We start from the raw sequence: 13,244 nt of genomic DNA, 5'->3' as shown, positions 1-13,244 counted from the left end.
ACCACTGTATATCCACCTCATCCCACTGTGAAACTCTCCCACACACCTGAACATTGATTATCTTCATGGGGATCAGCTTCCTCTCCACCAACATCCTGAGGTGCTGGATTTTCAGGGACTGTGGGTAGCTGCTTGTCAACCAGAGGACTCTCTAGGTAGAGACTCTGCTTCTCTTGATCTTGAGCAGAGTCATCAGGGGATCAGATGGTAGTCTGAGTCTCCAACAGAGCAGTGGGAGGAAGGGAACAATTCTGCTCCTGCTGTCAGTGGTGCAGGTAGCACTTCATAATCCTTTCCATGGTTTCTAGAAAATATCCTGCAGTTTTCTAGCAACCATGCAAGGTCTTGTAGGGAACTCCTGGCTAGAAATGGGTTAGTTTCCTATCATATAATTCTGTTGGACTGGGTGGTCTCTTGTATCTTTCTAAGAATCCTACTCTGGGTTAGCAACTACACTGATCCTAGCTGGTGACCTTCTGAAGAGTCTACTTAGGTGGGAGCACCTATATTGTAACCACTCAGAGGAGTGGAAAGGGGGCTTCCTACTCCCACTATATTGATGAAAGGGAAAGCCTGTTTTCTCTTCTAGTCATAAGTTAGTGACTGTCTTGAGTTCTGTGAAAGAGAGGGAGTGGGTGCTTGAAGAAATGGGTGTGTGAAGGAGGTACACTAAGAAGCATCAGCCCAGGACTTAGGACCCAGTCTACCAGAAGGATAGCAGCATTGATATCTTTTCTTTGCAATGTACCAATAGCTGAACTCTGCAAGACTCATCAATGGATTTCAATTTACATTTTGACGGAGCTAAATTTCTTGATGCTAAATCCAGATCGAACGTTTGTTCCAGGACAGCAGAGCTTCTGTCTCTTTTTAATTAATGCGCAACAGCCCCTCTTCCTGAGGACTGTCATCCCTTTCTAGTCTCCTACAGGGGGATCTGCAGAGACAATGTCCTGAAGGGGAGAAGAAGGTTATTTTCCAGCACCAACTTCTCCGAATGTATTGCTTTTACAGATTCATGCTGATTCTTTCCTTCACTTGAGTTTTGATAATTTCCTAGCAGTAGCAAGGAACTGGGGGATAATTAAAAAACAAGATCTTTTATAACCTCTGTTCCAGAAACTTGGAACTGTGAAGCAAGCACATGTGCATACCTCTTGCTAGCTCTACAGCTTTCAGTGGTGCTGGGGCTCATGTCTCGGGGTCAATGACTCTGCCATGGGAATACGCAGAGGCAATGCATCTGGAGAACAACAATTGCTGTTAAGTACCTTCATGTATACCCTTCATACTGTTAAAATAGCATGATAAAAAATTGCAGCATATGTGGTCAAATTTGAGCTGATATTTTGGCCTCCAGGCAAAATGCTGTCATTCGAGCAACATAGCATAGGATGTACTTCAAAAGTAATGGTGCATGGGGAGAAACTTGTACCTTAGAACAATTCTCCATGTGGAAGGAGATATGTATTGTAAAAAATAATATAGTGTCATTTATGGATGTTGGTTTATTGAGTACATGTGGGACACAATTATATGAAAATGACATCAGTCAAATGTAAAAACACTTTGGGCCAAACTCAGCTTTCATTTACATCCATGCAAACATACTAAACTTAATGGAGCATGCACATACATGTACCTAAAAGCCAAATTCAGCACATTTTGGCTGCTGCAGAAGTGCTGGGGTAATAAATATGAATAAAGTGCTGCTTTTGCTCAAATTGTAAATAATACTCATGGAAGATGTTTAAATTAATTTAAAATTCAAATACCAAAGCACTGTACCCTTTTGCGTACACTAAGATTGCAAACTCCAGGGCTTAGTTTCAGAGATATTTCTGATTTTACATGGGCTGATTTTTGATTGGGTTCCTTTTAACAAAAGGTAGAGTGCAAACCCAGAGGGCCAAAGGAATGGTTTATTTGTAGATGCAGCGATTGTCCTTAGTATTAATTTCTTATCCAGCTGATGGCTCTAACTTTTATACTCAAATCAGGAGCTTAGTTGTATACAGCATATTCAGAGTTAAAATACAGGCTTAAATGACTTTACTAGAATATTGACTTGAATGAAAGTGTTTTATATGAATACATTTGCTCAATAATCCTGAGTTGCAAGCACTACTTCTAAAATTCAATACATTATACTGTATATCTACATTTAATCAATGTATATGTCCAAACAACTTCAAAGTCACAGACATCATCCTTAGTGCTCAGGGTTTTCTGTTCAACGTACCAGTTGCATATCACGCTATGTGCTAGGTGTGTCTGCTCAGGTTGGTAATGGCTGTGAAGCAGTTCTGGAAGCCTAAACCTCTAGCCTAACACTTGGTCTCCACAGAAGAGGAGGATTTGGGTGTCAGTGGCTTCTCCCACTCTGGCGTGCATCTTGCACACTGCAGTGAAGACACCTCTTTCAGAGCTGAGCTTTTCACTGCACGAGAATTGTGCAGTCCCGCAAATCCACTTTAACCCCTTGCAGAAAGGAACCTTACTCTCTGTAGCCATGGAAGCAGGATCTGTAGCTACAATTTCTCATCATTCTATGGATTTTCCTGAAATTCCTGAGGGTCAGTCCAAAGCCTCTCAGCTGTACTCAGTATTGTGCCAATTTGCTGTCATTAATTGACGCACAGGCAGCAGCAGCTGAACGGACTTGCACTGTTCTGTCAATGTGCCTCAGTAACCTGGTTTCTAAAATGGGTATAGTAATATTTATCTCACTTTCAAAGTGCCTTGAGATGCTTGGATGAAAGGTGCTGTATAACTTCAAAGGCTTATAATGATTATTTGGTTTTTTAACTCTTCTCACCCCAGGAATATTTCTTTCATGACGTGGGCAGGTCTGCATTCTCTCCCTTCCTCCATAAAGGCAGATGGCAATGTAACAATATAATGACTCTGCTGTTTACTTGATATCTCCCTACTGAACAGTTGTAACTAAAATGGATATAATTATTTCTAGTTCAGTCATCTGATCCCATACAATGACTACAGTTTACAATACTGTTTGGTTGCTTCTTTCTATGCAGTGAATGTTCACAAGTGGTAAAATGAATATTGAGCCAGGGGATTTTTGTTGCTACCTCATTCATATACAGTTGCTTGTTTCTTTTCTTTATTTCGCTGGAGCTTCCCCACTAGTTCTCTTCTCTTATTGGCTCTTACTACTTAACTCTACTCTCCCCCCTAATTTACTGTGTTCCATTATTACAATTAGTAGTCTACTGCTGCAGAGGTTTATGATATGCCTATACTGTTGACTCCTGTTCCAACCTTCTTATTTCCTTTACCCTCTTCCATGCTTCTATTGCTAACTCCATTTCTTCCTCATTCTGCTATCTCATCGTCCCTCATTTCACCCTTCCTCTCTTTAATGGCTCAATCCAAACCCTCTCCACTTTATCACCCATCTACAATATCTGCTTGTCTAGATTGTTATCAGTCTCTAGCCGTACAATGATTTCCTAATTCTGAGTTTTTCAAAGGTTGGAGAGTCTTTCTGGGTCAAGAACCTTCACTGTTCCATGTAGAACGGGGCAAATAATAGCAAAAATTATTCATGAACTTTTTTTTTCATTCAGAATCACTCTGCTATTTGGCCGTACTCACACTCCTTCATTGTTGCTTATTCTCAAACAGTTGTGTCACCAGATTTCGTTCACATAAATGTTGGACAAACAAGGGTATTTGTATACAAATAAGGGAATATGCTGTTAGTGGTAGAAGTATGCACTCTTGGTTTATAAATATATTATTTATATTTTTGTATTAGTGTTTGCCACCGTTTCAGACATTCAGTCAGGGAACAGAAACAATATCATGTGACTTAGGGGAATCAGACATATATGATGAATAATGACTATCAAATAGTTGAAGACTTGGATGAACTGAATCATTCACAGGCAACATTGATGCTGAAATATGTTTGCATGAAGTGTTAACGGGGCAATTACAAATATAAATTAGTTAGTTTAGAAATAACACATGCACAGAAGAAAGGCCTCTTGTTTGTTAAATAAATCATTCACTACAAATAGTTCCCCAGCTCTAGTCCCATGTCTTTGACTTCATGACTCTGTAAATCTTTGCTCCCAAGGCCAGAAATCTTGGACTTATTGTTGAGTGAAAACTTTTTCCACCAATGGTTCCCATTTCTGTGTGTCATTGCTTTCTAGAACATTCCTAGAATGTTTAATTACTATAACCCTGCCTTTGCTGAAATCTGTGGGTCTGATTCTCATCTAAAAGAAGGGGATTTTAAATTGTTCTAATCATTGTTAAAGTGGGTTTAAATATAGTCTACTCCCACTTTAAGGCCCCTGTGCACTGACAGCAGTGTAAAGTGGCCTATATGTAAATGAGAATTAGGCCCTTTATTTCTGTCACCCATTTCCCTTGTTGAATATTGTAATTCCCTTCATTATAGTCTCCCTAACTCCCTTCTTTTCAAGCCACAGGATGTCAAGAATGCTGTACCCACACCTTTTTTCTGTTTCAGGGACAAAGACCATCCCCATCCATTGTCACTTTAACTGACTTCGTAGCAAATTCAATTTCCCATTAGGGTCTCCAGGACTCTCCCCCAGTCATCTTTGACCACATGCCCACCTATTCCTCTGCCCAGTCACTGCTCCTCTGATCTCTGCCTCAGAAGTTGGGGACCCATATGAGCATGTCTGCCACATCTATTTATTACCTCTGTCCTTCCCTCCCTCCAAGACAAAGAATAACTTCCTCCCTTGAAATCTCACCTTGAAATGATTCTTTTTGCCTTAATTTGTGATAATCTTTCTGCATAAAATATTTTGCAATATTGTGCAGTAGAAATGATGGATACGTAAAATACCTGAACAATGGGATAACCATGTGCATTTGAAGTTAACTCAACTTTACCAAACCCAATCCTGATACTGAAAACCTTTATTGACATGGATAGTCCTGTAGTCTTATAATCATAGAAGTGTAGGACTGGAAGAGACCTCAAGGATCATCTTTTGTCTTGCTTTCAACACTCCTGCTAATACAGCACAGAATGATGTTCTTTTTTTTTCAACTGTCTTACTGTTGACTCATATTTAGCTTGTGATCCACTATGACCTCCAGATCCCTTTCTGCTGTACTTCTTCCTAGGCAGTCATTTCCCATTTTGTATGTGTACAATTGATTGTTCCTTTCTAAGTGGAGTACTTTGCATTTGTACTTATTGAATTTCATCCTGTTTACTTTAAACCATTTCTCCAGTTTGTCCAGATCATTTTACATTTTCATCTTATCCATCAGAGCACTTGCAACCCTTCCCAACTGGGTATCGTCCGCAAACTTTACAAGTGTACTCCATGTGCCATTATCTAAATCATTGATGAAGATATTGAACAGAAGCAGACCCAGGGTCAATCCCTGTGGGACCCTACTTGATATGCCCTTCCAACTTGACTGTGAACCACTTATAACTAAACTCTGGGAATGGTTTTCCAATCATTTATGCACCCACCCCATAATAGCTCCAGATAGATGTATTTCCCTAATTTGTTTATGAGAAGGTCACGTGAGATAGTACAAAAAGCCTTACTAAATTCAAGTTATATCATGTCTGTCACTTCCCCCCATCCACCACACTTGTTACCCTGTCAAAGAAAGCTATTAGATTGGTTTGACACAATTTGTTCTTTACAAATCCATGCTGACTCTTACTTATCACTTTATTATCTTCTAGAAGTTTGCAAATTGATTGCTTGATTATTTGCTCCATTATCTTTCCAGGTACTGAAGTTAAACTGACTCACCTGTAATTCCCTGGGTTGTCCTTATTATAGATTGGTGCTATATTTCTTCTTTTCCAGCCTCTGGAATCTCTCCCATATTCCATGAGTTTTCAAAAATAATCGCTAATGGTTTAGATATCTCTTCAGTCAGCTCCTTGAGTATTCTAGGATGTATTTTGACAGGCAGTGGTGACTTGAAGAGATAGTTCAATAGGACTGTCTATGTGACTAAAGAATGCTCGCATGATTCATACTCTGTAGAATTGAGTCCTGGATAGCTTCATCCCTAATATAGTCATTAGCAGGTCTACTTTTCATTTAGTTTATATACTCCTTTTTGCAGTAAAGGAACAATCTGAGTGGCTGATGAAGATTCTGGTGATTTTCAGCCTCTGATCAAAAAACAGTATTTTTTGTAGGAAAAGTGTCAGTGGTTTCTTCTAGGATTTAAAAATGTAATCCATACTGTTTTTAGCTTTAGTTTTTTACTTCATGTAGACATGAAGCATGTTTTTTACTTCATGCAGGCTTGAAGCATGAAGCATGATCTTTTCTCTTCTAAAAGCTTTTGTGCCAACACTGAATTCTTTAATATTTCACTTAGCAGTCAATTGAGATTTCTTAGGAGAGTTGATGCATGATAAATAAATCTGTGATAAACGTCAAACAATGTGTAATGTAAGTAAAATAAATATATATCAATTGATTATTGAAGGCTAGTTCTATTGTGCATATCCAGTGGTCAAGCCTCAGTAAAAAGTAGACATTGGAACTGGCTATTATTGAGGGCAGGATGTATCAGAGGACTGGTAATGTGATCTATGGCCTTTTACCCCTAGCAACTCCTATCTGACTCAGGTTGGTAGTGATTAAAAGTCATTATCTAATGGTCATTCAATGGCCTATGTAAAATGAGTTTCTGGTCTTAGTCCAGTTGCTAATAGTTCATATCACAAAAACTACCATAATGGGCACCTTTATCGATACTCTCTGCAGGAGTGCTAAGGACTGAAATGTCATAGAAAACAAAATATCATTCCAAGAATGCTGTAAAAGTTCATGCTTTATAAGTAGGGAAATTTCCATTTTAAAGTAAATACAAATAAATGTGTGTAAACTATATCTTAAATAAATGTACGTTTCTGTATTCTTTCTGTGACGTTTGAATCATGCTGTCATCATGGGTATTTTGATATCAGACTAAAAGACAATAGTGTTCTCACTGATGTTATACCATAGTAAAACTCCTTATGAAGTGAGCTGCCTTTGAGAAACAAATGTGGAGGGAGGTGGGGGGCAATCTTATAGAGTGTGCTCAGCACAATCACTAATGAGAGTCATTGGCACTCAATACCTTGCAGGATAAAGACCTTAGACCTCACGCACAGTTTCAGAGAGGATAATTCAGGACTTTCTTATGTTTTTCTGCAAACACACCAAGTTTTAAAAGTGCCAAAAGTATAACCTTCTTTCCACCCTTCTCATGAGATATGATTTGTTTCCTCTGTCTGGGTTCAGGAGATTCTCCAGAAACATTCACCATTCTGAGGAATCTCCTACAGACTGTTCTAAGGAGGCTCTTTTTGTTTGTTCTGTAAAGTTAGGGTTGGTTTCAGCAAAATTTCTTCTGTTTTCTGAAGGTCGGGTACATCTACTTCCTTTCCTTCCTGAGCTGGGATATGTGGGTGTGTATTGAGTAGAAATGTGAATCAGTTAAGGTAAATAGTCTTCAATGGGCCACCTAGCAATCTAGATGTCACACAGCCTGCTGATGTGAGTTAAGTAAACAGACTTATCTTGAAGTACCAGGACGGAATGGGGCTGAAGAATGCAGAAGTCAGGGTAAAGAGGACCTCACATAATCACTTTCCAGCAGCCCTCTCTGGTCAGTGCTTAGGGGGTTATTGATGGACTGCATTTAGCTATGAGCTTCCAATGGGAGGTTCATAGTGAGAAAGGAGCCTTTCAAGGTGGTGAGGATTTATAGATCCACTCCATAGCTCAATTCTGTATTATGCAAATGGCCAGAAATCCAGAAACTAGTCAGACTCCCTATCCGACCCGTGTGTCAGCAGTTTCCAGACATTTTTACTTTTGTATTCTAAGGCTAAGAAATTACATTTTCTTGAAATTTGTTAATCTCTGTGCTGGCTGTGTCTGCTCTTACTTCTACGACTGATCATGAAATATCTAACAAATAAATACAATTAAACAAACAAAAAAAAAGAGTAAAAAGTAAACAAAATCTGAAACACAAATTGAAATGATTGAAATGAAATTGGAAAATAATTATCTCCTAAAGCAGCATTCCTTTCTCTTGTTTTCTATTCTTTCCTCCTTCCCTTCACTCACACTGCTAAGATTTCCAATACCATGACCCATGATTTTCAAAAAAGGTTCCTAAACTTAGGGTCCTACGTGCATATGGGGCTGAGCACCTGCCGCTTCCAGCACTATTTACAGCTCTATAATCCAATGTGGTACTGTGTAATAAGGTATTCTTAGCTGTAGTAGATAATGTTGAGTGCCTCTCCATCCAGAAGCTTTGGAAAACCTATCCTGCAGGAACCATTTTCTTGTGGCAAGCAAAATCTTTCTTTCCTATAAAGTATATAATCAAGATTATTGTAGAATTACGTTTATATATGCTTACTGTTGATCAGACTGGAATTCATATATTTATGTCTCCACAGCTAAGCCCATTGTTGAAGGACACTGTCTTGAAGAGAACATTTAATGCTACCTTACAGCATCCTATAGCAACTCAGGTGGACAACACTGTGTGCAAAAATGAGGCAGTGCAGGCAAGCACTCTCTGTCTGTCTACTTAGGAATTCTTTAACGGTGAATATGCTTCCTTTTGTTACTAGAAGATTTAAGAGTTGATATCAGGTCGTTAAATTTTCTAGAATGTTCTGCAAATTACAAAACATATTAATTTTAACTTTAATATGGGAATTGACTTTTTTTATTCCACATAAGTAAAGGAAACTGGTAATATATTTTCAACTCTCCTCCTGCATATTAATATTTACACTCAAGAGGGTTGATAGATAATATTTTTTGAATAAATGTTATAGAAGAACGCTGTACTCATAGTTAAAGCAAATGATAATTTTTCCAGGCATTGATAGGAAAGTTTATTAGCTTTCTACTTCCCAAATAAGTATTTCCCTTACTTCTTTAGGGAAAACAGTGGAAAACTACACATAAATGAAATGTAGGTGGCAGGCTTTTCCACAGTCCATCTCCTTTCTCTATCTGCTTAGGTAGTGAACTCCTAATACTAACATTGTACTCTGCCTTGTACTCTTTACTGTGATCACAAAGGTTGGATTGTGGCTTTATTGCAAAGGCAGACAGAAATAATTGAGCTCTGAAGGGCAAGTTGCTAAATTAAAGGTGAACTTCAGTATAAAACAATGTTAGAGAAAATTCAGATATCTGACTCAAAGGTATCTGCAAATGTACAGTGATCACCACTGAAAAGTAAGCATTGAGAGTACCTGAGACAAAGCAGCATTTTCCCATGTTTAGAATAGACTTTTATGTTCCAATATAGTAGTGAATGATGACTTTACCTCTCTCCCCAGTGTTAACAAGTTATCCAGTATTTTGTTAGCTCACTAAAAAGCACAACTTCTAAGGGTATGTCAGACCTTTGCCCAATTAGAATCCTGTGGGAAAGAAAGATTATGTAGGTGTACTTTCAGATGTACTTTTAAACAATGGAGTTTGGATGTATTGTAGACAAGACGTCATGTAAATCATCTTCCCTTCATCTAAACAGGTGTTCAAAATATTTCCTTTGGGTCCTTAGTAAACACAGCAAATATTAGAACTGAGAGTTCCCTTCCTTTTATAGCTGCACTGTCAGAATCAGGCTATGCTGAACTCTCTCTCATCTTCTCCTCATTAGAGAGATCTGTGCAAATCTACATTTAACTTCAGACCGATTCAAACTGAGGCAGGAATTCAAGTTTTGTTTCTGTGACTATAATCCCATGCCCACAAACGTTCAGTAAACATGGGGTGAAGGTAGCACACCTGGCATACTGGTGAATCTCCCTTCTCCCAAATGGATGTTTCTTGTTTCTGTCTGTAACAAATCCCAGGATCCCGTCACCCTCTGAAGTGACCTAAGGAAAGAAAGAGAGGTCCTGGGCTTGTTAGAAGGACATCAGTGGTAGACAAGGAAGGGCTACCTGTGAAGTTAATACCTTGACAGTTCAAGTTAATCAGAACAAAACCTCCAAGCAAACCTCCACTTCCAACCTTTTAAACCAAACCACAGGGTTTGGTTCATCATCCCCTTTGTGAACTAAACCTATTTGGTTCATTGAGCCCTAGTCTTCCTACATTGCATTATAGCATTGAGAGAGAATATGATGCAACAGTCATATTGTGTGTCAGATAAGTTCCTAAGCACACTACTGTTTTTTTACTAGGTAGTTAACCCTGACTAGACATTGCAAATCAAGAAGCCATATATCCGCAGTATACCCTAACAGCTCAGACTATGATTCTTTAGTTGCCTAAAGTAGTTTGATAAGTCTCTCAAAGCAGCTTGACTCAATAGAATGTTATGTTTCTAATAAGCTGGAGAATGTTTGAAAGGATTCCTCTAGTAAGGTTTAGGAGAGTCATACTTAGTGAACCAGATTTTTTTTCTTCTGTTTCACACAGGCATAATCCAGCATTAGTGTCTATTAATGACTGAATCAAACTGAAAGTTATCTTCCAAAGGAGTTGTCTACATTTTAATGATGTCCTCCATCAGCTGCTCAAAGGAACATGATTGCTCTTATAACCTCCAGCGATAGTAAAGCTGCTCTTGCAAGAGAACTTATTTAATTTTCCCCTCCTTTGTACTTTTCTCCTATTACCAAATATTTGTTCCAGTTGTTTTTTAACTCACAAAGCACTGATTATCCTCTTTTTAAAGTACAACAGCAAATAAAAATATTAGATGGAAAGTTTGTTTTCTTTTGTCTTTTTCCTCCCCATCCTCCTCTTTGCCAGGGATCACATAAGGCACCTAACTACAAAATGCTGGACAGTGTGAAACAAAAATGAAGGTGATGGTTGAGTTTTTGTTGTCTGTCATCATCAGGATAAATTAATTTACAGCCTGATTGAGCCAACGTTGCTGAAACTCCCACAACAAACAAAAAGGGGAAAGGATAAATCTGTGAGGCGTCCTTCAAGGCTGATTTTCCTCAGAATATTTAAATGAGTGAAAGATTTTTCCCCTCTCTCCCGACATAAGAAGTGGAGAGCCTGGTTTCTGAACATCACAGATCCTTCAAGATACACACAGATCTCAGAGAACCCTATGAAATACAGAGATTTCCTTCTGAGACCCTGTACCTTTGCTGCTTCCCAGCTCCCACCTGCTCTTCACTGGATGGGCCTGTGCTGACAGGGTTTCTCCTCTCAGCAGCTGCCTCTAGAAACAGAGGGGCTGTACAGCCTCAGAGTGCTTTACTCCTGATTGGATGTCCCATGTGGTTGAGAAGGGGAGAGGTGTGTGTTCTGCCCTGCCCATAGCCCACATGCAGGTTCCTGAACTGGCAGAGATATCTCCATTGGTACAGGAATAGACGGGATGGTGGTGTGAAAGAGGATTCTTACGTATATTACTGCATGGCCTGGGACAAATTCACACATGGAGCTCTCCTCTGTGTACAGATTGAGGGGGTCTGACTGGACTTTTTGGTGCCTTAATCAGAATGGCATAGTTTCAGGATATATCTCATTAAGTTACAGAGTTGGAAAACCTTGCAATTATGTCATTGGCACAGATTACGAAAGCTATCAAACATTTCTTCTAATTCTGTCGGTTTGCGAGTTATTAGACCTTTAAACTGCTATTGGTCCTGGTGTCTAGCAGTGGCTTTTTGGCACCTTTGCAAGTCTTAATGTTGCAAGTACAAAATCTCAGATGTTAGAAATGTTCAATCCCGGATTCAGAGAATGCTAAAAACTACTATCTCAAACAATTATTATTGTTATTTATATTGCAGTATATTGCAAGGAAGCGAGAATATTAAATATTTAGTGTGAAAAAGACATACAATAACTCACACCCCATGCAGTATTTTTCTTTTCAATATATAGCATATGGAGAAAGCACTTGAGAAAATACTTCATGGAATACACTGAGGGGATGACCTAGATAATGTAACTTAATAGGTCTTTCCATTTCTATTGTCTATGATACCCCTCTTCAGAGGTTTTGAAAGCATATGGATGAACCATTAGAAGCAAAAATTAAAGACTAACCATGAAAAAGATCCAAAGTCTCTTGAAATTAAACACACCCATAAACTGGTTAGTAATTGCTTAAACCTGATATTTAAATGGTCTCTCAATAGCTGCTCAGATGAACCCTGGAACAGTGAGATAGAACCAGGAAAGGGATGAAAGCTCTGATAATTAAAGGGATGTTGAAAATGGAAAACATGTTCACCTCTTAATTCTAACTAGAACTGTAGAGTGCAGACTTAAAACAGATTTTATGTGGGTGCTATATGAATGTATATTGCTGGTCTTAGGAAAACACTGGAAGCTAACTACCAATTAAAAAGCATTCTGCAATATATCATTGCTATGTTCAGCAATAAAGTGTCTTAAATTCACTGTAACCATTGAGAACTCCTTTTTATCACAACTTAATAAAGACAGTGCCTAGCTACTAGATCACATCCTATTATAGAGTCATTCTCAGAAATATTAGCAGTGCAAAATTCACGGAGCAGCATGATTCATGACCTCCTTCATTCAACCAGCACATTCAAAATGGAAACAAGAATCTGCAGTCAAGGAAACATATTTTCAAAGTTATACTTTAAAAATGAAGCATTAAAGAAAAAAATATTTTTTTTCTCTGGGTCTAAAGTAATATATAAAGATAATCTCTGTGTATATGAAAGAACTGAACAAAATCCAGTAAAGCACAACTTTAGATATTATGGCCAAAATATTCAAATGTGGGCTACTAATTTGGGGGTAACAATTTTTGGGTGTCCAACTTGAGACACCCTGGGCCTGATGTTCAAAAGTGCTGAGCACACACAACTCCAATTGAAATGATTTCTTTTATACCAAACACATTATTCAAGGGATTGCTTCCATAATAAAGTTTCCTAGGGCCGCAACTGCCATTAACATGAATGGTGGATCATCTGAGTGGTAAGTATTGTCAAAAATCCATGATAAGAGGGTTCGTGACATTGCTAAGTGGCACTAAAGGGAATGGTGCCAACATCCCATTTATTTTAATAAGAGTTGGTCTCATCACATAAAATATTAGGGAAATTAACTACTGTGCAGAATTAGCAGCTAATTTTAAAACTTAAATATCTCAATTATTTCCACTTTTTTTTTAAATACTCAAAATACACCTAGAATGGTAACACCTGGCTTGCACTATTGGTGTATTTCACTATGAGCATGAGCAGTGGCCAACAA

General features: G+C 38.4%; 1 protein-coding gene across 1 annotated transcript in view; it reads left to right on the top strand.

Moving 5' to 3' along the window:
- Positions 1–10,741, top strand: part of STPG2 (sperm tail PG-rich repeat containing 2) — a 393,190-nt gene extending 382,449 nt beyond the window's left edge. The window contains exons 13-14 of the mRNA XM_067557395.1: positions 8,465–8,615; positions 10,458–10,741. Coding sequence (XP_067413496.1) covers positions 8,465–8,602 — 138 coding nt within the window. The 3' untranslated portion in view covers positions 8,603–8,615; positions 10,458–10,741. The remainder of the gene's footprint in view (positions 1–8,464; positions 8,616–10,457) is intronic.
- The last annotated feature ends 2,503 nt before the right edge of the window (positions 10,742–13,244 follow it).

This window comes from Emydura macquarii, unplaced genomic scaffold, assembly GCF_026122565.2.
Source record: "Emydura macquarii macquarii isolate MOO-44397 ecotype Brisbane River unplaced genomic scaffold, CSIRO-AGI_Emac_v2 contig_1790, whole genome shotgun sequence".
Taxonomy (NCBI): domain Eukaryota; kingdom Metazoa; phylum Chordata; order Testudines; family Chelidae; genus Emydura; species Emydura macquarii.
This window is presented reverse-complemented; position numbering and strand designations above follow the sequence as displayed.